This window comes from Populus nigra, chromosome 4 (assembly GCF_951802175.1).
Source record: "Populus nigra chromosome 4, ddPopNigr1.1, whole genome shotgun sequence".
Taxonomy (NCBI): domain Eukaryota; kingdom Viridiplantae; phylum Streptophyta; class Magnoliopsida; order Malpighiales; family Salicaceae; genus Populus; species Populus nigra.
In genome coordinates this window covers 7,594,963-7,622,336 of record NC_084855.1, presented here as the reverse complement: position 1 = coordinate 7,622,336, position 27,374 = coordinate 7,594,963, and the positions used below count along the sequence as shown (strand labels likewise).

The window sequence follows — 27,374 nt, the reverse complement described above, 5'->3', positions numbered from 1 at the left end:
CTAAACCCTGATTCTCTAATAATTCTTTAATATTTTTTCCTCTTGGTTTAAATTGGTCCATGATTTTCTTATTACTCTTTAATTTGATATAGAATCTTATCCCGACCTGTTCCAATAAAAACCCAACTATACGAGAAAAGAAAGAAACAAAATAGCTTAGTTGGCTTTAAGTACAGCCCAGCCGAACACATCAAGAGATTGGAAATATACTTGCACCTTGAAAACATGTTGTTGTGTTTATGTTTAATTATCTGACTTATACATTTCAAAAATACTATTATTTGTCATCAACTATAAAAAAAAATAGGCGCCCCCTAACACTTTGAAACTTGAGTCGGACATGAAATTGGTTGAAAGGCTTAAGTTTGACCCACTTAGTTAAATTTAATGACAATATCAGAGAGTTTTATGCGACTTTTTTTGTTGTTTAAAACAAAACTTAGTTTGACTCACTTCATAGTGTAGGAAATAATTTAGTTTTTTACCAAATTAGTTTGGAATTTCAGGATAATTTAATTTTTTTAGTGGTGCTCACTTTAGGGTGTTTGGTATCAAGGTTAAACTTGTTTTTTCATTAAAATTTGATTTTTTATGCTTCAAACTTGTTGATGTTTTTGAATCGTTTTGATGTGTTAATGTAGAAAATAAAATTTTAAAAATGAAAAATATTATACGCGAATTTTTAGGCTGTTTTTTTTTATAAGCATGTTTTTTTTTAATATTGGCTAAATAACATAATTTTAAGAAAATGATGAATTAACATAGTTTATATATGTTTCAATTGAAAAATGCGACATTAAAGCTTGTCGCTGCTTGGAATAGAATCAACATTGATTTTAAAAAAATTACGAAACAAAATACAGTGTAAAGAAAGAGGGGAGAAAGAAGAAATAAAAAAAATAATATTAAAGACACACTGAAACTTCAATTGCAACATTATCTGTACTATTTAAAAGATCTCGACAAAAGAAATTCAATAACACTGACTAAGGTTACTAACGGTGACCCGAGTGTACATCATTTGTCACTGAAAGCAAGTGAGTCATCTATCACCTTTGGACGATAAGTGTGGCACACTCGAATCCTTGTTTGTAATATTTTTTGGTGTGATTAGATTTATCTGGTTGATATATTTTTTATAGTACCAGTGATATTATAATTAAAATTTTGATACACTTTCGTGATTTATTTTATTTTATTTTTTTCTCTTTTTTCTTCTTTTAATGTGTGAACCCTTTTATAATTTTTGTTTAAATATTTCGACTCTAATTAGCGGCAAGTTTCGATGCTGTATTTTTTTAATAAGTATATACTGTGTTATTTTAATAATTTGTTTAAAATTGTGTTATTTAATTAGTACTTTTTAAAAAATTGCTATCTTTTTTTTAATAAGAATATTTCTTAAACTTGGCAGGCAGCGAGCCATTAACCTCTTGAAATTAATAATTTCCTATGTGGAATATAATATTTTTTCAACCAATAGATACATTTCGAAATGTACGGTGATCGGAAAATCCAGTGGCGCGCCGGGAAGAGACAACCCCTGGAGGAGGGACTCTTGACAGTTGACACCTCCAATGGGAGAAATAGGCTTTGAATTGGTACCGAAAACTAGTTTTTGACAGCCCTGTTGCAGCACAGGCCTCCACTCCTAACAAAAGCACAAGTCAGAATTCAAAAGAAATTCCTAAAACTATAATTTGACCTAGAAAAACACAATTATTATCCTCCTAAACTAGGTAAAATTAACAGAACATGAAGGGCGTGGCTAGGGGATTGTAGCAAAGACTTCATCTACTGTATATCGACACAACGAAATGACATATTTGTTGTTCTTGATAAAAAAAATGAATTAATTGGATTTGGAGGGTATTTTTTTTTACACAGGTAATATTTATCATTCTAAAATCATCAAGAGGCATCTGAGACTATATTTAGCAGTATGGTAACAGTTGTTTTTCAAATAACTTTTCGTATTAAAATGTATTTCAATGATTTTTTTTTATTTTTTAAAAATTATTTTTGACATCAGCACATCGAAACGATCCAAAACATACAAACCATATTAAATTTTAGTAAAAAAAAATTAATTTTTTTTGAAACGCCATTTGCACCGCGTTCTCAAATAGTTTCTTAGTTTTTTATGATTTTTTGAACAATTCAGTTATTTAAACATTCTTAAAAGCAAAAAAAATAAAAAAAATTGACCATGATCTATGAACATTATTTTTATTTCCCATTTAATAAAGCACAATGTAATTATTTGATTGCATTTAAACTTGAAATTCTCAAGCATGATTACAAGGGCTTATTCATCATTTCTTTACTTTTATTTCATGATAATTATTTGATTTGATGATCAATATAGTTACTTGATGAATAAAATAAAAAAAATAAAAAGCTATTGACCATTTTTTTTGGACAACATGTGTGGCTATCTTCAGTAGTTAGAACCACTATTCTATCATGTTATTAGATTTTTCATGATATTTTTTTTAGACAGTGCGTGCATGATGATTTTGTTGGGTTTGATACTAGTTTAACCTTTTTTTTTTCTTTCATTTCTCTCTCATTCACCTTGATTTGTGCTCAAAATCTAAAAACATCATAACAACTCTTCAATTTCTTTTTCTTTCATGTTTAATCCCTGTTATTTTAATTACAAATTTTTTACTTGAAAATATAATTTTTGAATTGAAAAGTTTTTTTTTTAATTTTATCATTTTTTAATTTTTCAACTCTCCAACCTAATCCTCATTCTTTTGATTGCGATTTTTTTTTTATTTTGAATAATTTATAAAAATTATTTTTTAATGATTTAGTCCCTGTTGCTTTTTTACCAGGTTTTATCCTCATTCATTTTATTATTATTTTTTTGATGACAAGTTTTTTTATTAATTTTTTTATTATACCCCTCAATATTAATTTGGTTGAGAATTGAGTTTTTTGCTTGAATCCAAGTCTGGAATTTAACAGATTATAATTTTAGAAGACTAATAAGCTTGCTTAGTTTTTCATGTTATTGGATTATGGTTGTTTTTTTAATATATGTTTTTAAATCAATCAAATTTATTAAACTCCTTGAATAATAAATCAAATTTGACTTAGACTTAATAATTGAGGTGTTAATTTCTTTTAATTCCTTGAATTTCCTTTAACTCTTTTCTTTTCACACTTAAAAAAACTTTTTCTGAGCATATGACATTGTGCCAACACTAATATAAATTTGCTTGAGTCATATTTTTTAAAATGATATTTTTTCCTCTCTTAACATTTAATATTTAATTAATTATATTTAAACTTTCTAATTTATTTTGATATAAATTTAAGTTTATTATTATAATTTTACACATCACATCACAAGTTTCAAAAAATAACCGTAGTTAAGATCGAAGTTAATTCAATATATAGCCGTTCCAATAATTGTTTTAAAAAAACAGGTGTAGCCATTTAGATTATTTTAAAATTTTATCTTTCTAATGTCTTTATATTATTTTTTAGGTTTTTAAAAAATGATTCCAAGTGCGACGTGGCGCGGAAAAAAAATGGTCTGCGTTTTCGGCCATGAAAATTACCCTCTTACCCTCTGGAAAAGGAAACAACCGTCTCTCGCACAATTCCCCGTATCCAAAAAAAACCACCAACCAACGAAACAAAGAAAAACCACTCTGCTCTCCTACTCAGCTATTCCTCCTAAAACACAAATCCCTCTCTCCTCTTTCAAAACAAAATGGCAACCACCACCACTGTCCCAGACAACCTCACCAGAGACCAATACGTGTACCTTGCCAAGCTCGCCGAGCAAGCCGAACGCTACGAGGAGATGGTCCAGTTCATGCAAAAGCTGGTCCTCGGCAACACACCTGTCGGTGAACTCAACGTTGAGGAACGCAACCTCCTCTCTGTCGCTTACAAAAACGTGATCGGCTCACTTCGTGCTGCCTGGAGGATTGTGTCTTCAATTGAGCAGAAAGAGGAAGGGAGAAAGAACGAGGAACATGTTGTGCTTGTTAAGGAATATAGATCTAAAGTCGAGAGTGAGTTATCTGATATTTGTGCTAGTATTCTGAGGCTGTTGGACTCGAATCTGATACCGTCCGCTACTGCGAGTGAATCCAAGGTTTTTTATTTGAAGATGAAAGGGGATTATCATAGGTATCTGGCTGAGTTCAAGGCTGGTGATGAGAGAAACGCTGCTGCTGGAGATACTATGCTGTCTTATAAGGCCGCTCAGGTATTATTAATAATCATAATTTTCGTTTTGTTTTTGAAGTTTATCTTGTTCTGTTTGGTTTATTTTTTATAGATTTTGCTTAATGTAACATTTTGTTTCTAGGGTTTGGATAAATAATTGGGGGGGGGGGGAGTGGTGGCTTTACTGTAAGAATCTATGATTTCAAGCAGTATCGGTGATTTTCCAATTTGTGTGTGTGTGTGTTGGGGGGGGGGGGGGGGGGGGGGGTTGTGTTTAGAATTGAGTGAAGAGTTGTGAATTAAAAGTTTGATTCCATGGAAAGTCGTCTCATTTTTTTTCCTGCTTTTCGATTGACTAATGTGGATGTATTGTAATTTTGAAGGATGCTGCGTCTGCGGATCTTGCACCAACACATCCAATAAGGCTGGGTTTGGCACTGAATTTCTCTGTGTTCTACTATGAGATTCTCAATCAGTCTGACAAAGCCTGCAGCATGGCAAAACAGGTATGCTCTTTTTATTTCTAAATACTTTCATCTAATAATTTAAGTTTTTAGATTATATGGTTTTATGACATGATATAGATTCTTGATAGTTAAACTGTCCCGAGTTTGAATCTCAGTGTCATTATTCTCTTTTCTAATTAAAATCTAATTAATAATATAAGATAGTGTAGTACCATGAAATAAATTATCAACGTTTTCTTGTGTGAGTGAATATGATCTGGAATTTCTGAATGGGAAAATGCTCATACTAGTCTTTATTGATGCATGGATGAACATAATCACTTGGGACTCTTGCGAGCTTTTCAAGTAGTTTCAACTGCTCAATCTTTATGATGTGGTGTTGTGCTAATGTACTTGCACTTGCTCATATGCACACACGAAACTTGACAGAAGTTCCAGGTTGTTCCTTCAGTGTTCCTGGCATTCTTCACCACCAATGTTTGTTTCAATGTGTCTGGTTCTAGTCGTACATTGTTTCTCAGCCATTGTGTTTTGAAATGACCAAGGTCCGCATTGCCCTTTGGTACACGCCAGCAGTAGATCGCTACAAAGTTATGTAGGCCTTTTGTCCATGAATAAATGTTAGAACTTTTTTTACTTGTCTTACCATCTTTTTGTGCAGGCGTTTGAGGAAGCTATTGCCGAGCTAGACACTTTGGGAGAAGAATCGTACAAGGATAGCACTCTGATCATGCAACTCCTAAGGGATAACCTCACTCTTTGGACTTCGGATGTCCAGGTTGGTGCTTTTCTCCCTCTGCCTGTGAGCTTCTAGTCAATGACTCTTCTGCTGGAAGTTATGGTTTCTCTTTATTACTAGAGAACCTGATTGATTGAGATCTAACCCTTGGCTATTGTTTTCTTCAGGACCAGTTAGATGAGCCATAGAAGGCATCATAAAGCTTGACCGGTTCTAGTCTTCTTCTGGAGGAGGTGGGCTTTGAATGTCATCCATTTGTGTCTTGATTACCAAGTGTGTTAATTTAAGAAAACTGGGCATCACCCTTGTGACATGGTGTTTTTTTTTAATTATTATTTTGACTAAACTTGCTTTTGAATTTCAAGTGCTTCGGAAAGGGGGGGCATTTGAAGTGGGTATATTTTAATGTCGTGGTTCTTGTTTATACCATAATTTCTCCCTTCTAGACTGACTATACACGGATGATTTATATGTTCAGGTGACGGAAAATACGTAGACTTAACTTCCCAATGCCCACTCTTTGGAGAAATCCTCCCCCTATTTTCATTATCTTCAAACAACCCAACGCAAACAGGGCTCCTGTTTCTGTACGGCTTTTCTGTCAAGCACCAGCCTCGCTGGTTAGTCATGGTTTCTGGTTAAGAACACCATCAAAATAGCCGGAAAAGATAAAGCGTAGTTCGAGTTCGTTACTCGTGCTATCGCAAAAAATTATGGCATTCCCAAACTCAAACCTATGGAAGCTTGTCGTTGAAAGATCGAAGCCCCGACTAATAAAATGAATTGACACTTGTTGCGAAGCCATATTCATTGATTTACAGAGCCTGACTTCCATCTCCATATGCACTCGACGCATGGGCTCCTGGCATCAGTGGCCGAACAAGGTTGGATTCGGGTCAAAAAAGAAGATCGTCGGGAGCCGATGTCCTAACAGCTGTTCAAATTATTGGCGATTTTCTACACAATCACGTCACTGCCAAATCGTAAGTGACCAAAAGCACATGCAAATAATTTCTCACGAGGAGGCCCAGCCAATGACCACCACGCATGCTCCAGGCAGGCAGAAGACACCCAGAGGATAATACAACTTAAATAAACCAGCAGAAGACTTCGTTTAACAAAGCAAGCAAACACCCATGAAATACATACTGCGTGCTAATCATACTTGCAAAGTCGCCGACACAACATTAAGGGAACCCTTGGTATATAATAACAGGTCCCCAATTATTACAGCTAAATACAATACGCAACCAACCACTGACGGGGGGAGAGAACGTCGACATGTGCAAACCCAACTGGTGATGCTAGCCGGTCCAGAGCACTGAGATTTTATATGCTCAGAGTGTACAGATGACACGAGTCAGTCCCTTGTGCTGTCTTTGAGCCATTTTAGGTATGGAATGCTTCCACCAGTGATGGGCAAGGAGATTACTTCTGGTACCCTGAGTAAAAGAACAGAAATAAAAAGCAGAATAAATCTCACTGAAAAAAGCTATTCTTTTGCTAAATTCATTTCCGCCATCCCAACATCATGTTCTTCCTGAGCCTTGAGCAAATGCAAGCGTATAGAATCCTAGGAGACATGGCAGCAACATTCCTAGTGGATAAAAAGTTTAATCTTCTTGCGCACCCATAAAACTGCATGTGTTTCTTAACATCTTTAGCCTGCAACAGAAATTTTCTAAGAAACTTTGTTACTTTATTGTGTACATGTTACATAAGCTTTATGCTTACTCATATTCATGGTTTGCTTTGACATGCTCTGTTAGTGCTTCCAGCAAGGATTGCCTGGTCTTGATAATCAACAGTTCCTCAGCATCTGACTGAATCTACAATCAAAATCGAAAAAAGCAACTTTAAACTTGCACAAGGGCTTCGATGCCCAAAAGATCATAAAGGAGATTTAAGCATATAATCTCTTCTTCAAGTTTAAGCACATCTTAATTAACCAGGGGAAAAAGATTTATACCTCTCCCTGCCATTGATACACCGATTCAATACCTATATTCACGGAAAACATTGGTTATTTCAGAAAGTAATTTCATGAAGAAGCTATAAAACATCAAATCTGCAAAGTTCAAGGTGATGTGATGATGAGAAAGAGAAAGCCTGACTTAACGAATAACTAAAGCATTCCTGAACACTACAGAATTAATAATCTATGGTGAGGTGAGTCGCCACCTAAAATTAAAGCAAAAGAACAAAAGATAGACAACTGTCAAAAGATATGTGTATAGGCAAACCACTATGCATAGATCAATCGTTTTTCCTAGGGAAAAGAAAAAAGTTTGGAAAACATACGATCGTTCTTAAGTTCACATAAAACCTATGGTTGTATTTACTTTCACATAATTGTTTTGCAGTTTAAATCTCTAGTTTTCTTATTTATTCTAAAAGATTTTTCCGTGAAAAATTAAGAAAATATGTTCATTGGATACAAATAACTGGAATGAAAAGCAAGGCCCATGTTTGGCTTAACTTAAAACATATAAAGGAATGGATATAAAAGATTAGTTGAACCAAACAAGGCCCTTGTTTTTTATGATGGAAAACTTGGAAAACAACTTTTTTGGTGTTTTCCAGTTTTCTAGAAAACTAGAGAAATATAAAACAAGTATTTCCGAGAAAATATTTTAATTTTCAAACAGCAAACACATTTTCTATAGTTTTCTATTTCCTAGAAAAAATCTCAAGGAAACTGAAAAATTCTCCGCAGCCAAACACAACCTAACTTGCTCCATAATATATCATCCAACGAAAAAAGTGATAGAAAAAAATCATTGTGCAACATGAAGTTACATTGAATACTGGACATGTTATAGATGATATGATAAATCTCCCAGTGCTCTCGTCTTTATTTACAAAGCAGCTACAGGGTTACTTATAGATGATATGATAAATCTCCCAGTGCTCTCTTCTTTATTTACAAAGCAGCTACAGGGTTACCCTTCTTTTATTTAGGGGGAGAGGGAGTGGAGAGGTGTTGTGGTACAGGGATGAGTCTCAGCAACAAAAAAGCATCAGGGGAGAGTACATGTGTAGCAGGGTGTTGGGCAGGACGTAAAAGAGGGGAAATCAATTCATAACTCAGCCTGTTACAATGCTGCATTCCTAGTCGTAATCTGATATTACAGTTTACTGTGGTTACACTCAATTTCTCAAAACAAACTCAGATTGTCCAACATGGAAACATAGATTTCCACTTAACCAACATAATCTCAAGCGGATACAGAACCTTTATTAAAATCTGAAAAAGCTATCGTATTTTGCCTGGCTAAAAGGAAAGCAAAGATACATAGCATACAAGAAGAAAGAGGCACATGCCTGGTACTATGTTTACACACGCTGCCAGCTTCTCTTTGACTATGCTGTTAGCCAATTTCTTTCCTGCAGGCATATTGAGAATCATAAATTACAAAAGCAAGCATTCAAAACATTGTGTTTTTTAAAACGAGATAGAGATCAAGAATCACAAGAGCTAAGAGATAGAATCAACTTCTGCTATGTTGTGTGCAGATTGGAAAACAACATGAAAAGCTGTAAGAACCAAGAAGTACAAAATTAAGAAAACCTCAACTAAAATAAATAAAATATAAAATGCCACTTAAACTAAGTGGGATTGATATGTTTGATCATATTGATTCATTAATAAGGAAATGAAGAGAACACACACACACACACACACACACACACAATAAGCAGATCTTCTCTAATTCTGCCGGCAACAATTGCTTAATTATTTTTCAAGTAATGAGGAGGATAATGCTTGATTAAAATCAGAATTGAGCATCTAATTAATCCTTTAAGAGGGGGAAAAAACAAATAATAGACAGAATAACAAATAAAGAAGAGAAACGAAACAAAGAAAAAGACACAAACCTGCTTCTCTATTAGGGACAGTAACATAAACAACAATACTTGGTACGGTGTCGGAATTCTCTTCCATTCTGATGTTCGTAGCTTGTGTTGCTGCTGCTTGGCTGCTGCCAAACTTTGATCTAATCCAAACGTTTGAATGGAATTAATTAAATTACAAGGTAATTATATAATCAAGGCACCAAAGAAGAAGAGATTTTAAGGCTTTTTATTTACCTTAAGAGAGGAATAAAGGGGAGAGATTGAGCGCTACCCGTTTTGAGAGAAGAAGAAGAGAGAGTTGTTGGGCATAGATTAGAGAGGCCTAAGCTTATCATGCAAAACGCCCCGACTAGAGGCAAACGCCGTCGTATTGTTGTTGAAGGGAGGATTGATGCAGCTCTTGAAAAGACAGAGGAAGCCATTGCTACTTATAGTCCTGTCAAAGAGTACAATAATATTCATTTCTTGATCTCGAGTTTAGTTTGATACTCTCACCGTCTGAGGAGGAAAGTTTTCATTCCAGAACTATCTGATTCTGCCACGTTATGCATTTAGGAAGAGTTTGATATAATCTAGCGGTCGATGGGGTCTTGTTTTAGTTATGAAGGAACGACAATGCGTAACAAACACAATCTTGCTTGAGTGACATGTCGTTCAAAATTGTTAAGAGAAGGAGAAGATCTGGACATGCCTCCAAGGAAAGACTTGCCTATCGTGGGAATAGTGAAGAAATAAGAGTTGAGAATTCTGTGGGAATTTGAAGAGAAGGGGTTGCTTCCATTTGTCACCATGGATGCTTCAATCTTGGTCAAGCTGCAGATATGTTTGGTATATTTCATACAGATATCAAATAATAGGTGGTGATAATTTCATCAAATTCACAAAGGTACAAAATCTTCACATTCATTTGCTGTTAACTCATCAAGCAGTTCAAATGCAAGTAACAGCTTTCTCTCTCTGCATACAAATTCAACTAAAAGAGCCCAGGAATCTTGCTCTGGTTTGAATCCCATCTCCGCCAATCCATACAACGCCACAACTGCATCATCTGCCATTCCAGCTTTACAAAGGCCAACTAACAACTCGTTTGAAGTGGCATGATGGGGTACAAAGCCTCTGCTAAGTGTCAAACCCAAAAGCTCAAGAGCCTTGTCCAAGTCACCCTTTTGGCACAAGGAATTCAATACAATCCTGTAACTCGCTTTGTTTAGATAAATACCTTCGCTAGAGAGTCTGTTAAGCATCCCAAGCGCCTCCTCGGTCCTACCTTCTCCACAAAATCCTCTAAGTAACACGTTAACAGTTACAATGTCAGCTTTGCACTTTGTTTCTTTCATCTCTTCGAGCAACGCCATGGCTTCATCAATTCTACCAAACCTACAAAAGAAATTTATCAATGTCGTGTATCCAACTGTATCTTGTTTCAAACCAAAGCTCTTCATCTCTTCAAAAGCATCCATGGCCTCCTCTAACCTTCCCTCTTTGCAAAATCCACTCATGAGGGCTGAGTAATTAAATACATTTGGGCTACATCCATTACTCTTCATAAACTCCATTATCTTCTTTGCCCGGTCAACTTTTCCCCAACAGGAAAAACCATTGATTAGAACATTATAAGTAAGGGCATCAGGCAAGATTTGATCCTTCGACACCATCTCCTCGAACAATTCAATTGCTTCTTTTAACCTTCCACTCTCACAGAGACCATCCATCAGAGTTGAGTAGGTAATTAAATTAGGATAAGAAATGCTAGACTTCTTCATCTCCTTCACCACTGCAAAAGCAGATTCAAGATCACCACTTTTACAGTGATACTTAATAAAGATGTTGAAAATGCAGGTATTTGGCTTCAGCATGTGATCCTTCTTCAAATCCAATAAAAAACCCCGCAACAAATTGACCTGCTTTGATTCAACCAGAAGATTCAGACATGTGCTGATGGCTTTAAGCGATGGCTTTTCACGAACAATTGGCTGGATTTTATTAAACATCTCGACCACTCTTTCAAACTCGGATGACTTGGCAAAATACTTCATCAGATTAAGGAATAAACTCTCATGAAACTTGCAAGTTTCATACATCATTTGCCGAAGAAGAGCATCAACAGCCTGAAACTTCTTAGCTCGAGCAAGCTTATCAATTATAGTTGAATAGGTAGCATGATTATGATTAAAACCCTTCTGCTCCACTACCAAGTTAAATATTTCCAAGGCATGTTGAGGATCCCGCTCATGTTTGATCAAGTTTATGGCAGTCTCGTGAGAAATAAATTTGGGTTTCCTTCGTGGTTCCAGAAGGGTTTTGGGTGGGGGGTCCAATTTAGGTGTTAAAAAATGAAGAGGAGAGATCCATGGAAGCGAGGAGAAAGAGCGATGCTTGTGGCAAATAACAACTTTCACAGAATTCATCAAAACTACTGCTTCCCCTTTTTATAGCACTTCATAATCTGAAAAAATACGACCCTGTTAGCTTTTCTTAATATATACCAGAAAAGCAAAACCATTTTGAAGCCAATTTTAATCACTTATTCCATACAAAATCATCATTCAGTACAAATTATTATAGCAATCTAAGAGTTTAAACATAAATTACAACAATGATTACGTCGAAGACAAGACAAAAAACATAGTTAAGGTTACCATTATCTTCATGATTAATTCAGCTATAACTAAGGAGCTAGCAAATTGTCATCAACAGAATCCGCATAAAGGAATAAAAAAATCTAAGTGCGTGAAGTTAAATAGCTAAATCTTCATGAAAACAATGAGATAAGAGAAACACTAGCCTGTTTGTGTCATAGGGGGGCCGAGATGGGAGAGTGACTGCGCGAACTCCGTTTGAAGAGGTGAGGGCAGGGCGGAGGTGGAAGAAGGAGACGGGGGGTCGAGTCCAGTAGAAAGCAACAAGTTCTTCTCTATGATGGATAGGCTTGGCCCATTAAGTTTCTTTCGTTTGGAGAAATGGACAGAAAGTGGATCTAGGATTCATTGCAGACCAGGCTCTGATTTGCGCTTCCAGAACTGTTATGGGCTTTCAATAGGTAGTGCATTTTGAGAAAGAAGTTCAAAATAATCAGCTAAGGTTACTGTAGTTTAGCAAAACCAATTTATTACTCCTTGTGATTTCATAAACTATATATTTAATCATTTTTAAATTTATTTATGGTTTAATATTTTTCATCCATTTCATTTACAAAAAATAGAAAAATAAAAAGAAACTGGTGAAGTGGGAAGATTAATGCGAAAAGAGTTTAATTGTTTAGAACAAAATATTTCTAATTTGAGTACAATGGGCACTAGCCAAGTAACTAATTACTTATTTTCAATATTAAGAGAATAGATTAATTTAATATGAAAAATCATAAGGACTAAATTATAATTAAATGTTATGTGGATTTATCATTTTTAATGCATTTTTTATCCCTCCAATTAAAAAAATATAATTTTACTATTCGTTATTAATGATTTGCTTTTGCTTTCTTGGTCACACGATTCTATCTTGGTTTTCCTTTTCCTTAAAAAAAAAGTTCATAAAAAAGTTTCATGTGCTTTGTTGACGCATAATTAAATAATTAAATGAAGAATAATCTTAATCTTTGGGATAGAAAATCTATTAAATCTAATGTTGTGTTCATTTTGATTTTTTTTAGTTGAGAGTTGTTTTTTATAAATTTCATCTTTCAATACTAAATTAATTAAAGATTGAGTTTTTCAATTTATTTTTTATAAGATTATCCCCCGCAGGTTTCACATGTCAACCTAAATTAACTCTAGTAAATTTAAAATATTTTCATCTCAATATTAGATAAAAATATATTCTAGCATGCAACTGGTTTTGAATTCATGGTTAAAATTCTTTTTGTTTTTGGATACACGTTAGCAATACCTAAACAATTTATTCTGAAATATTAAGTTATTAGATATAATTGGTACATGACTAATGTTACGAGATTAAATTTTTTAATTTATGTTAATTTTTTTTTTATTTTTGGGTTTAGTTTTTAGTTACTGATTTGTTTTTATATTTTATTGACATAAATTATTGTTTGATTACATAAAAATTTTATTTAAATAAATAAAATTATTAAACATAATTAGATAAATTCTCGTGATGTGAAATTAAATATCTTAATTTATATTTATCCTTTAATTTTTCCAGTTTATCACATATCTAATTAATTCTATATAAAAAAAAGTTTTAACAAGCAGCTAAACAGAACAGGTAGTGTGTACCAAGCAAAAAGAGGTGGTGTCCAGCAGAACAGACAATCGCAAGGCATGCTTACCGAACCAGAGGGATTTGATCTATAGTTATGCGATGCCATTAATTGGTCCATTAAGGACAAAACCTTCATGCCAGGTTGGTTGTCATGACGTTTTCCCATTTGGCATTTTGCAGTATATGTGTATGAGTGCCTTTGACTGAGTAATTAATCATGAATTCAAGTTGATAATTAATTAATTAGCAATGCAATAGAGACAAGAGTGACTTATAACTTGGATTATAGAACTGCTTCCCTCTTACTCCCTCATGCCGAAGCATCTGGTCCCTGCAGGCTCTAACTTGCCGAATCCCAAAAGTATAACCAAAATGTGTTTTTTTTAAAGACACTGAGAGCTTTGATAAAGACATAGCTCAAGCCAAGATAGGTGACTCTGCCAGCTCAAGTCGATCCATGGTTTTATCGCATGTACTATATTCGAATGTTAATCCCCAACGAGGGGACCAGTCAGCATCGCAGACAACACGAGATTAAAATAACAAAGGAGGCACCAAAAGACGGGGACGTGTGGACCCGATTGCACTCCACGTGGGATTTCTTGTTTTCTTTTATGGAGGGGTGGTGTTTGATAGTGCAGACACAGGAGATACGGCGGATGTTCGGGATGCTTTTGATGGCGGACCACGGTGTTGCAAGGAGGTGCACATGCCTAGATGACCAGTTGCTACAAACTCAATGCAGGGAGTCTCTTTTATGTCTTTTTAATATACCAAGATTTCTTTAAATCTCTGGATACGCAGTTTCGTTTTACCAGCAAACTCTTTCTTTCTTGGTGTTGAAGTGTAGATAGGTGTTAATATATTGATTTGGTGCAACTCAAGAACTTTTTCAAGTTTGTTTAATAGGCAGTATGAAAACTATCTGTTAAGAGAGTCGGTCACGCCTAGCACTGCTTTATTTAGGTCTATCAACGCCTTGAGCATACTTTCTGGAATTTAGAAATATTGATTCACACACACGTATACATAGAACAGTACTTGGCCACATCAAATCCATTTTATATCTACCAGTATCACCATTCAACGAGGATTAACATGTTAAAGGACAGTGGAGTACAGGGACGTTAACATTGCATTTAATGGTGATCAGCGACAACAACAACATGGGTGAATGAATGGTTTCAACTCGAGGATAAATTTTTTCAAACTCGTGAGAATGATATAGGTGGTTTTGAACGGTAGATTGTGAATCTGATATAATTGCAGTACATTGATAACTTTGCAAGGATATTTATGGCCCGAAGAGAATGGATAAAATCTAAAAAACATACATGAGATATGTAGAATGATTGATCTGATAAAAAGACCATAACTTTTAATTCGATTATTGAATAATATTCAAATTTAATTAAAAAATTCAGCTTAAATTTAACTAGAAGATTCGCTCAAATGTGTTGTAACCAATTGAGATTCAAAAAGCCCTCAAATTAGTTCTAGAAGATGCTATTTAGACTAATTTTATTATTTTCTCTTTATTTTTGAATTTTCTAACTATCTTAGGACTTTTATTGATTTTTCCCTTTCTAACCACGATTTTTAGATTTGTTTTTAAAAATTATCTAAGAAGTTGTAACCTTTTCAAGAGGAAAACTACTTGAAGAGAGATATTTGATAATATAATTTTAATTAGGATTTATGTGTGGTAACCTGTTTGGTAAAATAATGATGATATTAGAAGATTCCTAATCTAGTTAGGAAATCTTTTCCTAGATAAAAATGATTTTTTTTTAGAATGTTTATTTAACTAGTTAATTATAATAACTAATATTTAGAATTCTTGCTAAAATAAGATAGTTTAAGCTTATAAACTTTCTATAAATATAAAAAGCCATGTATTTAGAAATTTTGGGTGTTGAATATCAATCAATAAAAAAAAATAAGGTTAAATACTTTGTGTTTAATACTTTCAAGAATTGGTATCAAAAGCTTGAAAGAAAAAGGAGAGCATAAACGAATCAACAAAAACACACACATGGCAACAAATCATACCTTTTCATAGCAACAAGAAGAGCAGCCTTCTCCCAATGCAAAAGCTGAAATTCCAGCAACAATTCAACGTGAAAAGCAAGAACAAGCAAATTGGCAGCAAATAAAGAGTTTTCTAACGAGAGAATAAAGATTGATCAACTAGGGGCGGACAAGGTAAAATAAATGCCAAAATCAATTCATTATTTACCCGCATGTAAAAATAGATTCTCATTTGCCTGGAGAAAACTTAGTTAGAGAAATAAAATTTAGTGCGGTAATTAGTAATGAAAACTACAAGTAATGGAGTTTAGTGTGGTAAGTAATTCATATATTATCAAATTAAAAAATATATCCTTATGTTATATGAAGTTGCGAACCTGTATATCCCTCATAAATTATAATATAGAAGAAGATAATCATAAGTTGAAGAAGCTCAGAAAACCATGAGAGTTCCTCAATACTAAATTGAATGTTTACGAAATTGTTGAGGTAGAAGAAGGATTTCTAATTAAGTTAAGAGAAATTAATTTCCTAAATAAAAAATGATATTTGTTTAGAATTTTTATTTAACTAGTTAATTATAATCCTTATTAATAAATTAGTATTTATAATATTTGTTCGAATATGATAGTTTGAGTTTATGATGTAGATTAAATACTTTGTGCGTTAAGTACTGTTTTCAACATATATATTCTTCACCAGTTTCATTGTCAACTTATCTTAGCTGCTCCTATTCTTTAACAGTTAGCTAGTTATCCTTTTGTTCTGACTTGATTTTCAAGGAGGATCCACTCTATTTTCATTACCAGTGCCTTATTGAGATCTCATCATGCGTTACTTGAAGTTGGGTTTTTGGATTAATTTTTGTTTTCTCTTAATTTTTCCTGTGGAGGAGGATCAGAAGTTTGTAGTAATTAAGCTGAATCTTCTTATTTTTCATACTAATTCGTTTTATAAAGGTTTGATATGTGCTTTTCTTCTACCTTCACTTCATAATTTCTAGATGATTATCTTAATTGTTTCACGATATTAAAGTAAATATAAATACATATGTCATATACAACTATATATGTGAAGCAATTGTGGAAATTAACTAATCTCCGTTAAAAGCTGTTGGATATATATATATATATATATATATATATATATATATATATATATATATATAGTGGGTAAAATTTTTTATAAAAAATGAACAGAAAAAAAACCAAATTAATCAATTAGATAACCCAATATATAAAATATTGATACCAAGTTGAAAAAAAAATAACAGAAAAGTTTCTCAACTAAGTAATTTGAATCACAATTTCTTGAAATAAACTTATTATGATTTAGCCCATAACATAAGTTTTAGTTTAAGATGTATATTGAATAATTTTTCAATAAAATGTAAAAGCATGCAAAAAAATTAAGAACCAGTCTCTTATTCTACATCAACCTATGTCAAAATTCTTAAAACTATTAAAAAGTTTAAGATAATACACGAGTTTATTTATGTATTATTTGATTTCTTATTATTTTTTAATTAAATTATGAAATTAATTAATACAATAGTATTTCTTTAGAAGTAAAGCAATTAAAAATTTAAAGTCAACATGAATAAAAAAATAAATATATTATATATTTTTAAAAAAATTTACTAAGTTTTGATTTTAGTTTAAGGATAGAAATTTCTAAATTCAATTTCAAAAAATAGAAATAAATTTAAAAAATGATATAAAGTTTAGGTTGAATATTTTTATGGATTGATGATACACAAACAAGATTATGATAAAATAATCAAATAATTAATTATATACCAATCGAATAACTAAAATTGTATATATTATCTCTGTAACGCGGGACATGCAACTAGTGTACTTAGTTTCAGGAGGGGTGACAGATTTTTTTTCTTTGTTAGGGGGGGACTAAATTTCACTAGTTTTTAGCACTAAAATTCAAAACTTCGTTGGATTTATGGAGGGGAGTATTATTAATTTTTTTTTTCAGGGGCAGGGCCCTACTAGCCCCCCCCCCCGCCCCCCCCCCCCCCCCCGCCGCCACTGAATTTTCTATGATAAAGTGATAAAATTATGTATAGATTTTAAAGGCTATGAAAAAAAGAATGATAGAATCACGAGTAGGACTATAATTTGTGTTACACTACTAAGTAGATATGGTAGAAATTAATGGCAATGATTTTTGTAACTCTACTAAATCTGCTAATCATTATTGTTTTTTGAGTTTATATATATATATATATATATATATATATATATATGCTGTGTAGCGCAGGGTGAACTACTACTACCTTGTTCTTTTTGATTAATGACAGTTCTCATTCATTGGAAGAGAGAGAGAGAGAGAGAGAGAGAGCTTATCCAAGTATTTTCGAAGATTTCCTCATCAATGATGCAAAAAACAAGATCAAACCTGTTTTACTAATTGTTATTATATATTTTCAACATTATGTGAAATTTTCTATCAACTGTGTGGATCTCCATGAGAGCAAACAGAAGCATGTATCGAAGGGAATGCCCCATCAGACACGAGAAAGAAAAAAGATTAATAAGATGGTAGTATATTCACGTAACCAAAAAACAAAATGAGGAATGGGAATCCTGCATTACGTGATGTATTGTTAAAGAAAAAGGTTGTATAAGCGTGTATCGGGTTTTTTTTTCCTTTTCTTTTCTCTCCCCTTCTGCCTTGTGTGAGACAGTGCAGTGGCAAAGAGATTCAGTCAAATGCAGAATATTGGGTTAATCCTGGTCATGATCATATGACCTGACATTGGATTTCTAGCAGTAAAAATAAAGGAGAAATTAGATCAACGGATAGGTTAAAATATTGGGGTAGTGGGTGTGAAAATGTGGATGACACTCTGTTAAGCTCGGATCTCAAACGGCAAGAGAAGACTCTCTTTAGACCAAAGATGTGAATTGTTATAGGAACAGTGGGGGGCCTCACTCGTGCCTCTCAGCTCTCATTTTCTAATGGAACAGAGTCTTCGAAATTAGCACAGAACTGACACGAGCCATATGAGGAGAAAGTGTCTCATTTTTTTAAGTTGACAGGATTTTTGAGAGTGAAAACTGCGAAAGTGGAAAAACACGAAGAAAAGGTAAAATTCAAAGTAAGGAAAAAGAGCATTTCAAAGAAGTGATAAGCGAGAAAAGGGTTAGAAATTTGTGTCCTTAAAGCCTCTTTAGAGACCCATTTTTAAGCACATGTCCATGAAAGCAATATCAAGGATCCTAAGTTAAAAACCCTTATCATCTACTGTTAATCTTTACCGGATTTTACTGTATCGCGTCTTGCATGCGCATTTTATTAGACCCGTAGGGATGATCAGCCCCCATTAAGTAAGTCTCTACTACTTGATCAAGCACCTGTTGTTGCAATGGGGTTATGATCTATCAGTAATAAATATATATACTGCAGGTTTTCGATACAATACCTTCACCAAATACCCTAGCTCTTAAACGTGGCCAGCAAGCCATCATTCTCAAATAGAAGGATAAAGATTTTATAGTACATCTAGAGAAAAGCGAAATTGACCCCAAATTCTCCGGGCTATAGCAGAACAAAATTGGTAGACAATGGACTCAGCCAACAAAACCTAGTCGAGGGGCATCTAGTGAAGAAAATGAAACCATTGGACCAACTGTTTGGAAATCTTGCTGCTTGTATGACCCTAAAGTTGATCTTGACTTGCAATAACGGTGATTCAAACTCGTTCTTGCACCATTCCCTAGTAAAGTTAATGATGGTTTTGTTAAAGACTTGTGGTGAATGTACTTAGCTTCATAATCACATTTAAAATCCTCTAATTGCCTTTGATAAAACTTGTTTATCTTCCTGATTAACCATGCCATCCAAATCGAGCAGTCATTACTGGATGTTGGAGACAACTTGTACTTTTTAAGATTTTTACGTTTACAAAAACTAAAGGAGACGCTCCTAAAGGTGGAAAAAAAAAGCGAAAGGACAGCTCTTTTTGTGATTCTTTGGCCAGTAAAAGACCGCCCTTTAATTCCCACACCATAGATTTTGGATGATTTTGAGAAAATTTTCTAAATTCATCATTGAATTCTAGCTTTTTCGATGAAAGGGGCTGGGACATTTGGGTACAGGTGTCGCTAAAATGCAACGCATGCCTTGAACCCCCTTCTTTCTCATTGGAAATTTTAGATTCTCCTCGTTGCCTGAAATTAGTCAGTTACGAGGGAAATTTCCTCTCAGTGAATAACACGACTCCATCGTTCACCCGCTATTGACAAAATTCAATGAATCCATCCATCTAAAATAAAACAACATAATTAATTAAAGACTCTGCATTCTTTACTGGTAATTAACCCGGATAATGAACACGTCATGATCGATCCAGCGAGCATTCCCCTGTCCGAGCTTGATGTGCATTTGAAGCTCCAAGCGAGAGATGAAGAACGATGCAAGAAATAAAACTCTTTGATCATGATTCAATTTCGTACAGATTTTACAACCACTGCTGCTAGAACAAGTAATCCTGTGCGTGCGATGAAAGATGACCAATGCTTAAACAATAACAGTATTAATGTAACCTGTTATTTATCCATATTTCTCTAATGATTTCATGCATTGTCTTTTCCTTTTCAAAAGTGGGTTTCGCAGCCTATATATACTCTTTTCTTTTGTTCGATTATCTTCGATGAATTGTAAAAAATAAATAGCTGAGTGATCGTCATATAACATGGTATATTACGAGAATGAACAGTACTGAGATTTAGTGAGTGTCCATTAATTTCATCAGATCGCTCTATCGATCAAGAGAAGTCTTGAGGTATAATTTGATATCATCATGGTTGAACGTTGCTCATCATTGAGTTATATCACATATATATGCGTCCTAAAATGAAGTATGAAAATTAATCATATATAGAAAAATAACTTCAAAAGTTGCAAAAGTTTCTAAAAGAGGTTTTTTTTTTAGTATTACTGTGCTGTACTTTGCCTACAGTATTATGGTGTTGTGTATTAAAAATAAAAAATCAATTTATCTGCGAGCATGGTCTGAAATCCCTATTTTATATATATATATATATATATAAAAACAGTGAGAGAAGAGGAAGAAGAACAGTCGAAAATCCATCCAAATTTGTTGCTCTTCGCACATTCTTTTTAATTATTGTTCCAGACTCTCCAAACTCGCATCAGTTTCGACCGAGGAATGCTCTCGGTAAGATCATAAAAAATAAACCACAAAGGTTCTTTTTGGGAAACTGATAGTTACAGAATCGATCATCATGACCATGGTATATAGTAGGATTTATTTATCGGTGTGGCCCTGCTGAAGAAATAAAGCGGTGCGATATTCATCAAATACCACTACCGTTTTATTACTTTGATCCATCATGGCATTGCGGTGGTATTCGTAGAAAGCTTGACAAAATTGTGGCAAATTACGGCTACCTTTTAGGCAACCAAATTTAATCTCCGAGGTAACTTGTAAAATGCCTTGCCAGATATGGCTTCTACTGTATCGGTCAATTCCTCAACCTTTCGATGGTCGACGGCGGCAACGTATAAAAATATGGAAAAAACACTCCAATACTCCATAAGCAGCAACTAATCAAGCAATTTCCATCGAATCGAGCCACGTAACTTTTTCTTCTTTTTTTTGCTTGATTGTAGGAGATGTTATCTTACAGATCAGTGGACTGTCTTAATCTATTCCCAAACTAAATTCAACAAAATCAAAACACGTGATTCCTCTTCCAACTCCATTCTCAATTAAAACGCATCATTCTCGGATGATATTTCATATTGTAATATTAATTGTTTTTTAAAAGAAATTTTATTCGAAAATATATTAAAATAATATATTTTTATTTTTAAAGTTTTATTTTTACTATCAACATATTAAAATAATAATATATATATATATTAGATAGAAGACTCGCGTCGCCAAATATTTTCTAATGCTAAAAAATGATATTTAGGTGGTGATAATCAAGAAAATCATAGTTAAATTTACTAAATGCAACCCAGGATTTTAGTAAACCAAGATATAGGATCAAAACAACTCACATAAAAAAATTAAAAAAAATTGTAAAGTAGTCAAAAGATTGAGAACTAAAATTGGATAAAAATCAAATCAAATTAAATATTAAATGATAAAATAAAAAAAATCAAGAAAAAGAATATGAATATAACAATCAAAAGAATGAGGAGAAAAGATAAATTAAAAAAATAAATGCAATAAATGGTAATGGATGAAATTGCAAAAAAAAAAATCTAGAAAATTATAAAACATATAAATAAAGCAATAAAAAATAAAGAGATCAAATTGGATAAAAGAATCAGATTGAATAAAATGCCTATGGACAAAGTAATAAAAAAAAGCTAAACTTGAAAAAGCATTAAAAACCAAATAAATAGAGCCAAAATCGATAAAACTACAAACCAGATGACACGATTGTTTTTTGAAAAGTCTTATGTAAATTTCAAGGACACAAGAGAGAAAAGAGAAAAAAAACGCTTCAGAACAACTCAATCAAACATTCTCCTTGAGCACGCGCCCCATCACTAGAAAAAAATAATTTGCCGCTCTCAATACTGTCGCGAAAGCAAGATTTTGGTAATTGGACAAGTTCTATGCGCTACCTGAACGATGTCGAGCTCGTTATGCACCTACAACTTTTTTATTAATAACTAAAAATTACAAAACAACCCACAATTAAATTGAAAAATAACAGGAAAATAGAAGAAAATTATTAAAATACCCTTTAATTTATTTTTTTTTAGATTTCAATGATAATCTCGACATCTTACTATCTAAAAAAATAAAAAAGACAAATAAATCTCTTTGTGTATTTTCATTCTTTTTTCTCCAAAGTGCATGGCCATAACTTTATTGTACTTTTATTTTTGAAAAGACTAAAAAGTCATTTACCGAAAGCTTAATTTTTTTTATGTTTAAGGATAAAATAGTTATTTTACTATTTTAATGAAGATATTTTTGATTAATTTATCAAAATTAATTTTACCATAAATAATGTATTATTTAGAAAAGACAAATCTATCTGTATGACAGGTCAAATGAGTTTTTTTTATAAAGGGAAAAAACATATTTACATTGCTCCGGTAAATTGAAACTTGTGTTTAGGATGATAAATCACTTATGTCATTTAGTTTTTTTTTAATATATATATATATATATATATATATATATATATATATATACACGAAGCGAAAAAGTTACCATTAAGGGCACAAAAGGTGTAATAAATAAAAATATACCCAATCTCAGTTTCGACCTATTCTCTACTGTGCCATCGATGGGGTGGTAGGTGTTAAAGAAGTAAAGAACTGTCCTTGGACAGGCAAAAAATCCCTACAAAATCTTGTAAATGCCCTTGTGTTGTGTTATATTTTGCTCGTACTATTCCATCTCTGTGATTCTCATGCCTATATTGCCCCCACCCTCTTCTCTCAACCTGCCTTTTACCCTAAAAAGAGCCACTCATTCTCCCTTCATAAACCCCTGCTTGGAGTAGCGGTCTTTTCAGCCCCCAACTTCGATAGATACTGGGTGAGAGACTGATAAACAGATATACAGAGAGAAACACTTCACCTATATAGGTTTTGTTTTCACCTTCTTTTGTAAAAGACTATTCTTTGTTCTTCTATTCTTTGATATAAAAATCTGTTCTTTGTTCTAAAACACATCTAAAATCTCTATACACACACAAAAATCCTTGCTTTGACACGCTTGCTGCTTGATGAACTTTATTGCCTAAATATACAACAGAGAAAAAGAGTGATTTTTCGGAGAGGTATTATTAAATATGGCACCAAGTTTTGATTGTGCAGTTTCAAACCTTCTATGTGCGGAAGATAATAATAGCATCTTCGATGATAACGATCACTATGATGCTACCGTGGAGGAGTTTGAGGCCACGTGGCATCATGGGAATCATCAAATCTGTAATCAAAACGGTGGTGGAGATGGCGGGTGTTTGCCGATGCAGAGTGATGAGTGTTTGGTTTTGATGGTTGAAAAGGAGTGTCAGCATTTACCTAATGGTGATTACTTGAAGAGACTGAGAAATGGAGACCTGGACATGGGGGCTAGAAAAGAGGCTGTTGATTGGATTGCAAAGGCGGGTTCATTTCTTTGTTCTTTTTTTTTTCACTATAGTTTGATGTTCTAAAATGGCGATTATATGGGATTTTCTATATTTATATTTTTCTTGACTGGTTTTCAAAATATGAGATTTGGTTATCCAAAAGGGGTTTTTTTTTTTCACCGTATAGTGTATAGGACTTCTTTTCATTTTCGGATTGGTATATCGTGATGATTATAGTGATATCTGTGCTGGATGTCTGGAGATAGATTTGTATTTGCTGTATATTTTGATTGATGTAAAGCTATTTTTCTAGTGCTGATTGTGCTGAGTGACTCTTTCATATCGGTGTTGTGAGTACTTCGAGGCTATTGATGAAATAGGTTGCGTTTTTTTCTTTTTGTTTGGTGTTCTTTTTTCTTCTCCATCTACTTAATCGAAGTGGGTCTGGTGGGTTCCCTTCTTTTTTCCCTTTTTTGGGGCCGGTGCTAATTTGTTAATTGCGTTTCTATGTGGTCTTTTCTATTTTTCCTAGAAGATTTTTTGTGCATTTATTTTTCCTTCCCCTTTTCCTTTCATTTGATTAGCCTCGCACTAATGCTGATTGTTGTTTATGAGCTGTTAGGTTCTTTTTTGTTCTGTTCGATTATCTCGATTCCTCAATTGAGCTTTTGTTGATGATCAATACTAATGGTCTTGTTGCTCAACAGGTTCATGCCCACTTCGGTTTTGGACCACTTTGTGCGTATCTATCAATAAACTACTTGGATAGATTTCTCTCTGCCTATGAATTACCTGTAAGTTGAAATCAAGCAATCATGGCATTGTTGTTTGGCATCTCTCTTACGATCCTTTATGTTTTTACTGGAGTGCTGCGCCTAATTCCATTTTGATTTCATTTAGTTTAATCCTGCTGTGTGTAATCCGCAGAATGGTAAACCTTGGATGATGCAGTTACTAGCTGTGGCATGTTTATCTCTTGCGGCCAAAATGGAGGAGACTGAAGTTCCACTATCTCTAGATCTACAGGTATAGATCCATCAGAATTTCCGTTTGCATTACCTGTGAAGTTCATCTGATAAATTTAAGGATCCTGATATTTGATAGGTGGGCGAATCAAGATTTGTATTTGAAGCAAGAACTATACAAAGGATGGAGCTTCTTGTATTGAGCACATTGAGTTGGAGAATGCAAGCAATTACTCCTTTCTCCTTCATAGACTATTTCCTTAGCAAGATTAATAATGATCAGACCCCCCCACCTAAGTCTTTAATCTTGCAATCAATCCATCTCATACTGAGCACAATTAGAGGTCCCTTTCTCACTCTTATGCACACATTGGCAATGTACTATCTAAAATAATTTCTCCTTGCAGTTGGAAAAAATTTATGATGGAGATATTTGAGAGGGGGTGTCTGATGTTTTTGGTGGGTGGGAATTCAATGCAGGGATTTACTTCTTGGAATTTAGGCCTTCTGAGATTGCAGCAGCTGTGGCAATAGCTGTTGTGGGGGAAACCAAAACAGTGGACGCTGAGCAAGCAATTTCTGTACTCACTCAACCTGTACAAAAGGTAAAGTTGGTGCCTTGTGGTCCAAAACAATAAAGGGACATAAATGATGACTCTTTTTGGTTATATCATTTTGAGTTTGATTACTTACATGTGCGATCACCTGAGACATGTTAAATACATGAACCATTGAATATGTTCTTTTGTATTTTTTTTTTTTTTTTGGCAGGAGAGAGTGCTGAAGTGTCTTCAACTGATTCATGATTTGTCGTTGTTTGGTGGATCTGTTAAGGGCACAAGTGCTTCACTCCTATCAGTGCCCCAAAGCCCCATTGGGGTGTTGGATGCTGCATGCTTGAGCTATAGCAGTAACCACACAACTGTTGAGCCATGTGCAAATTCTTCACACAATACCCCGGATGCTAAAAGGAGGAAGCTAGACAAACCTTGCGAGGCGTAGTTACAAAATGAAAGTTGGATTCTTTTACCTAGCTTCTATTTGATTTTGTTACATAGGAGTTTTTGGTGTGCTATGAAGGTGTTGCCAAAGAAAATCCCCCTAAATCCAACAAAAGGAAGGCAGAAAGAGATGATGGTAGAGAGGGATGGAGTTGAAAAGAACAAAAAAAATCTGAAAAAAAGCTTTTATAAATGGAGTTCAATAAGTTGGGTCATGATTAGAGGATGGATGCAGAGTGGGATCGAGCTGCGGCATGCACTTGGCATGAAAAGGACAGTCACTGCTGTTAAATTAGACTTCTTAACGGCTATAGACAAGGAGTAGAAAAGATAAAAAAAAAAAAAGTTTTTTTTAGATACAGTTTGTCCCCGGGTTTGGTTCTTTGGTTAAAAGAAAATTTAAAAAGGAAAAAAAAAGAGAGAAAAGGGTAGTGGTATGAGATAATATCGTAGTATTTGCAGAAAATTCAGCTGGATATTCATTACCAGTTTGTTCAATCATTTTTGCTTTTTATCGAGGATTGGAAGAAAAAAGAGAAATATGGTACAGAACAATCAATATGAACTGATATAAATATATAGTGTTTTTGTTTTGATCTTTTTTCAAATGTAAGATAACTTATAAAATATGGATTTCCCTGTTTCTCTGGGTTGTTTTATTTCATCGCTCTCTGAACTAATCGAGTATCCTGGGTCTGTTACCAGTACCATACCTTTGTATGACCTTGTGTCTGGTTAGACCATGAGCTTTGTTGGTTTTTTGTAATAGAAAAACATCATTCATCAATGGAGAGATACTTCAGGGCTGCAATACAGCAATGATTACACAGCCACCGTCCGTGCTGGAGGGGTGGATCAAACTGTGTTAAATGTTGTCTTGATCCAGTAACTGAGCAAGCGTCATCCATCCGTTTATAGGTTTCATTGTAGGGATGATGAAAAGCCTCAGTGACGAGTGTGGGTGGGCACACTTTGTCGTGTGGTCATCTCTGTGGCTGGTTAATGGATACCCATGAGTTTTGGTTTGGGTTGGTAAGTCGCTTTTGACTGAAAAAGGAAAAGAAAGAGCCGAACGAAGGAACAGGAAAATAGTGGAGGCAGGCAGGCACCTGCGATTTGACCCCCGAGCACTCGCTGCCAAGGCCAAAAAAATGCTAACCAGAAAATGCGCCACATCATCACCTAATAAAGGGCTTCTGGGGATTATTCCTGACATACGGACATTTCTGACCAGTTTGAAAAACCAAACCACCAATCACATGGGACTTTCTGTGTTCCAAATATATGAGAAGTGAAAACGATGGCGACAATTTTCTTTTCTTTAATAAAGTACTTGGGAAAATATTGATTGTCTTATTTTTTACTCTTTGGTTATTAGCTACAGCGGTGTCTGAGCTCTCGTGTTTTCCAATCGAATTTTTGAAGGATCGTCGCTTTTTTCCTACCAAGGCCTTTTCTTTTCTTCTCAAGAAAGGAAAATCCAAATCTCTCACTGTGAGAAATTGTCAAACTTTTCAAACCATCTTCCTGTCATAAACTAGTTTGGCCCATATCCAAGAAAATTTATGAAATGTGTATGCTTTAGTAATGTCCCGATCAAACAGGGATGGAGTCGACATTTTCCCTTTTCCAAATCACAACCAGATTCTTGAGAAAAAACATGCACAGAAGACCAGAGAACAGTGATGATAGTCAATTGTCAGGATTTTTCCCAATTTCAGAGTCTTCAGAAAAAAATGGAGAAAAAAATGAAACAACCATACCAGTACTATTATAAAAGCGACAAGAATAAGATTGACAAATAAAATATC

At 34.0% G+C, this 27,374-nt stretch overlaps 4 protein-coding genes across 5 annotated transcripts; 2 read left to right on the top strand and 2 right to left on the bottom strand.

Moving 5' to 3' along the window:
* Positions 1 to 3,621: 3,621 nt before the first annotated feature.
* On the top strand, positions 3,622 to 5,832 carry LOC133692858 (14-3-3-like protein G-BOX factor 14 kappa). The gene is made up of 4 exons (XM_062114019.1): positions 3,622 to 4,234; positions 4,578 to 4,700; positions 5,323 to 5,439; positions 5,568 to 5,832. The coding sequence occupies exons 1-4, from the start codon at positions 3,731 to 3,733 to the stop codon at positions 5,586 to 5,588; spliced, it is 765 nt and encodes a 254-aa protein (XP_061970003.1). The 5' UTR covers positions 3,622 to 3,730; the 3' UTR covers positions 5,589 to 5,832.
* Positions 5,833 to 6,474: 642 nt separating this feature from the next.
* LOC133692859 (protein CutA, chloroplastic) lies at positions 6,475 to 9,720 on the bottom strand. 2 transcript variants are annotated; one of them, XM_062114020.1, is made up of 6 exons: positions 9,493 to 9,715; positions 9,280 to 9,398; positions 8,725 to 8,787; positions 7,370 to 7,401; positions 7,135 to 7,229; positions 6,475 to 6,842 (listed from the first exon to the last, which is right to left on the bottom strand). In XM_062114020.1, exons 1-6 carry the CDS (start codon positions 9,678 to 9,680, stop codon positions 6,761 to 6,763), a joined length of 579 nt encoding a protein of 192 aa, XP_061970004.1. In that variant the 5' UTR covers positions 9,681 to 9,715; the 3' UTR covers positions 6,475 to 6,760. The 2 variants fall into 2 exon arrangements, with proteins under 2 accessions (XP_061970004.1, XP_061970005.1); XM_062114021.1 differs by lacking the exon at positions 6,475 to 6,842 and adding an exon at positions 6,855 to 7,065 and having other exon boundaries at positions 9,493 to 9,720.
* A 382-nt stretch (positions 9,721 to 10,102) lies between these two features.
* On the bottom strand, positions 10,103 to 12,191 carry LOC133692857 (pentatricopeptide repeat-containing protein At5g18475). Its single transcript, XM_062114018.1, has 2 exons — positions 12,044 to 12,191; positions 10,103 to 11,704 (listed from the first exon to the last, which is right to left on the bottom strand). Exon 2 carries the CDS (start codon positions 11,664 to 11,666, stop codon positions 10,137 to 10,139), a length of 1,530 nt encoding a protein of 509 aa, XP_061970002.1. The 5' UTR covers positions 11,667 to 11,704; positions 12,044 to 12,191; the 3' UTR covers positions 10,103 to 10,136.
* A 10,702-nt stretch (positions 12,192 to 22,893) lies between these two features.
* LOC133691411 (cyclin-D2-1-like) lies at positions 22,894 to 26,206 on the top strand. Its single transcript, XM_062111903.1, has 6 exons — positions 22,894 to 23,630; positions 24,305 to 24,391; positions 24,525 to 24,623; positions 24,702 to 24,906; positions 25,043 to 25,167; positions 25,334 to 26,206. Exons 1-6 carry the CDS (start codon positions 23,316 to 23,318, stop codon positions 25,562 to 25,564), a joined length of 1,062 nt encoding a protein of 353 aa, XP_061967887.1. The 5' UTR covers positions 22,894 to 23,315; the 3' UTR covers positions 25,565 to 26,206.
* The last annotated feature ends 1,168 nt before the right edge of the window (positions 26,207 to 27,374 follow it).

Coding starts and splice junctions, on each gene's coding strand:
- LOC133692858 (XM_062114019.1), top strand. CDS start 3,731: ATGGCAACCACCACCACTGTCCCAGACAACCTCACCAGAGACCAATAC. Junction 4,701..5,322: donor CCTGCAGCATGGCAAAACAG/GTATGCTCTTTT, acceptor CTTTTTGTGCAG/GCGTTTGAGGAAGCTATTGC. Junction 5,440..5,567: donor TTTGGACTTCGGATGTCCAG/GTTGGTGCTTTT, acceptor TGTTTTCTTCAG/GACCAGTTAGATGAGCCATA.
- LOC133692859 (XM_062114020.1), bottom strand. CDS start 9,680: ATGGCTTCCTCTGTCTTTTCAAGAGCTGCATCAATCCTCCCTTCAACA. Junction 8,788..9,279: donor TGTCCCTAATAGAGAAGCAG/GTTTGTGTCTTT, acceptor ATATGCCTGCAG/GAAAGAAATTGGCTAACAGC. Junction 6,843..7,134: donor AAAGCAAACCATGAATATGA/GTAAGCATAAAG, acceptor TCTTTTACTCAG/GGTACCAGAAGTAATCTCCT.
- LOC133692857 (XM_062114018.1), bottom strand. CDS start 11,666: ATGAATTCTGTGAAAGTTGTTATTTGCCACAAGCATCGCTCTTTCTCC.
- LOC133691411 (XM_062111903.1), top strand. CDS start 23,316: ATGGCACCAAGTTTTGATTGTGCAGTTTCAAACCTTCTATGTGCGGAA. Junction 24,624..24,701: donor CACTATCTCTAGATCTACAG/GTATAGATCCAT, acceptor GATATTTGATAG/GTGGGCGAATCAAGATTTGT. Junction 25,168..25,333: donor TCACTCAACCTGTACAAAAG/GTAAAGTTGGTG, acceptor TTTTTTTGGCAG/GAGAGAGTGCTGAAGTGTCT.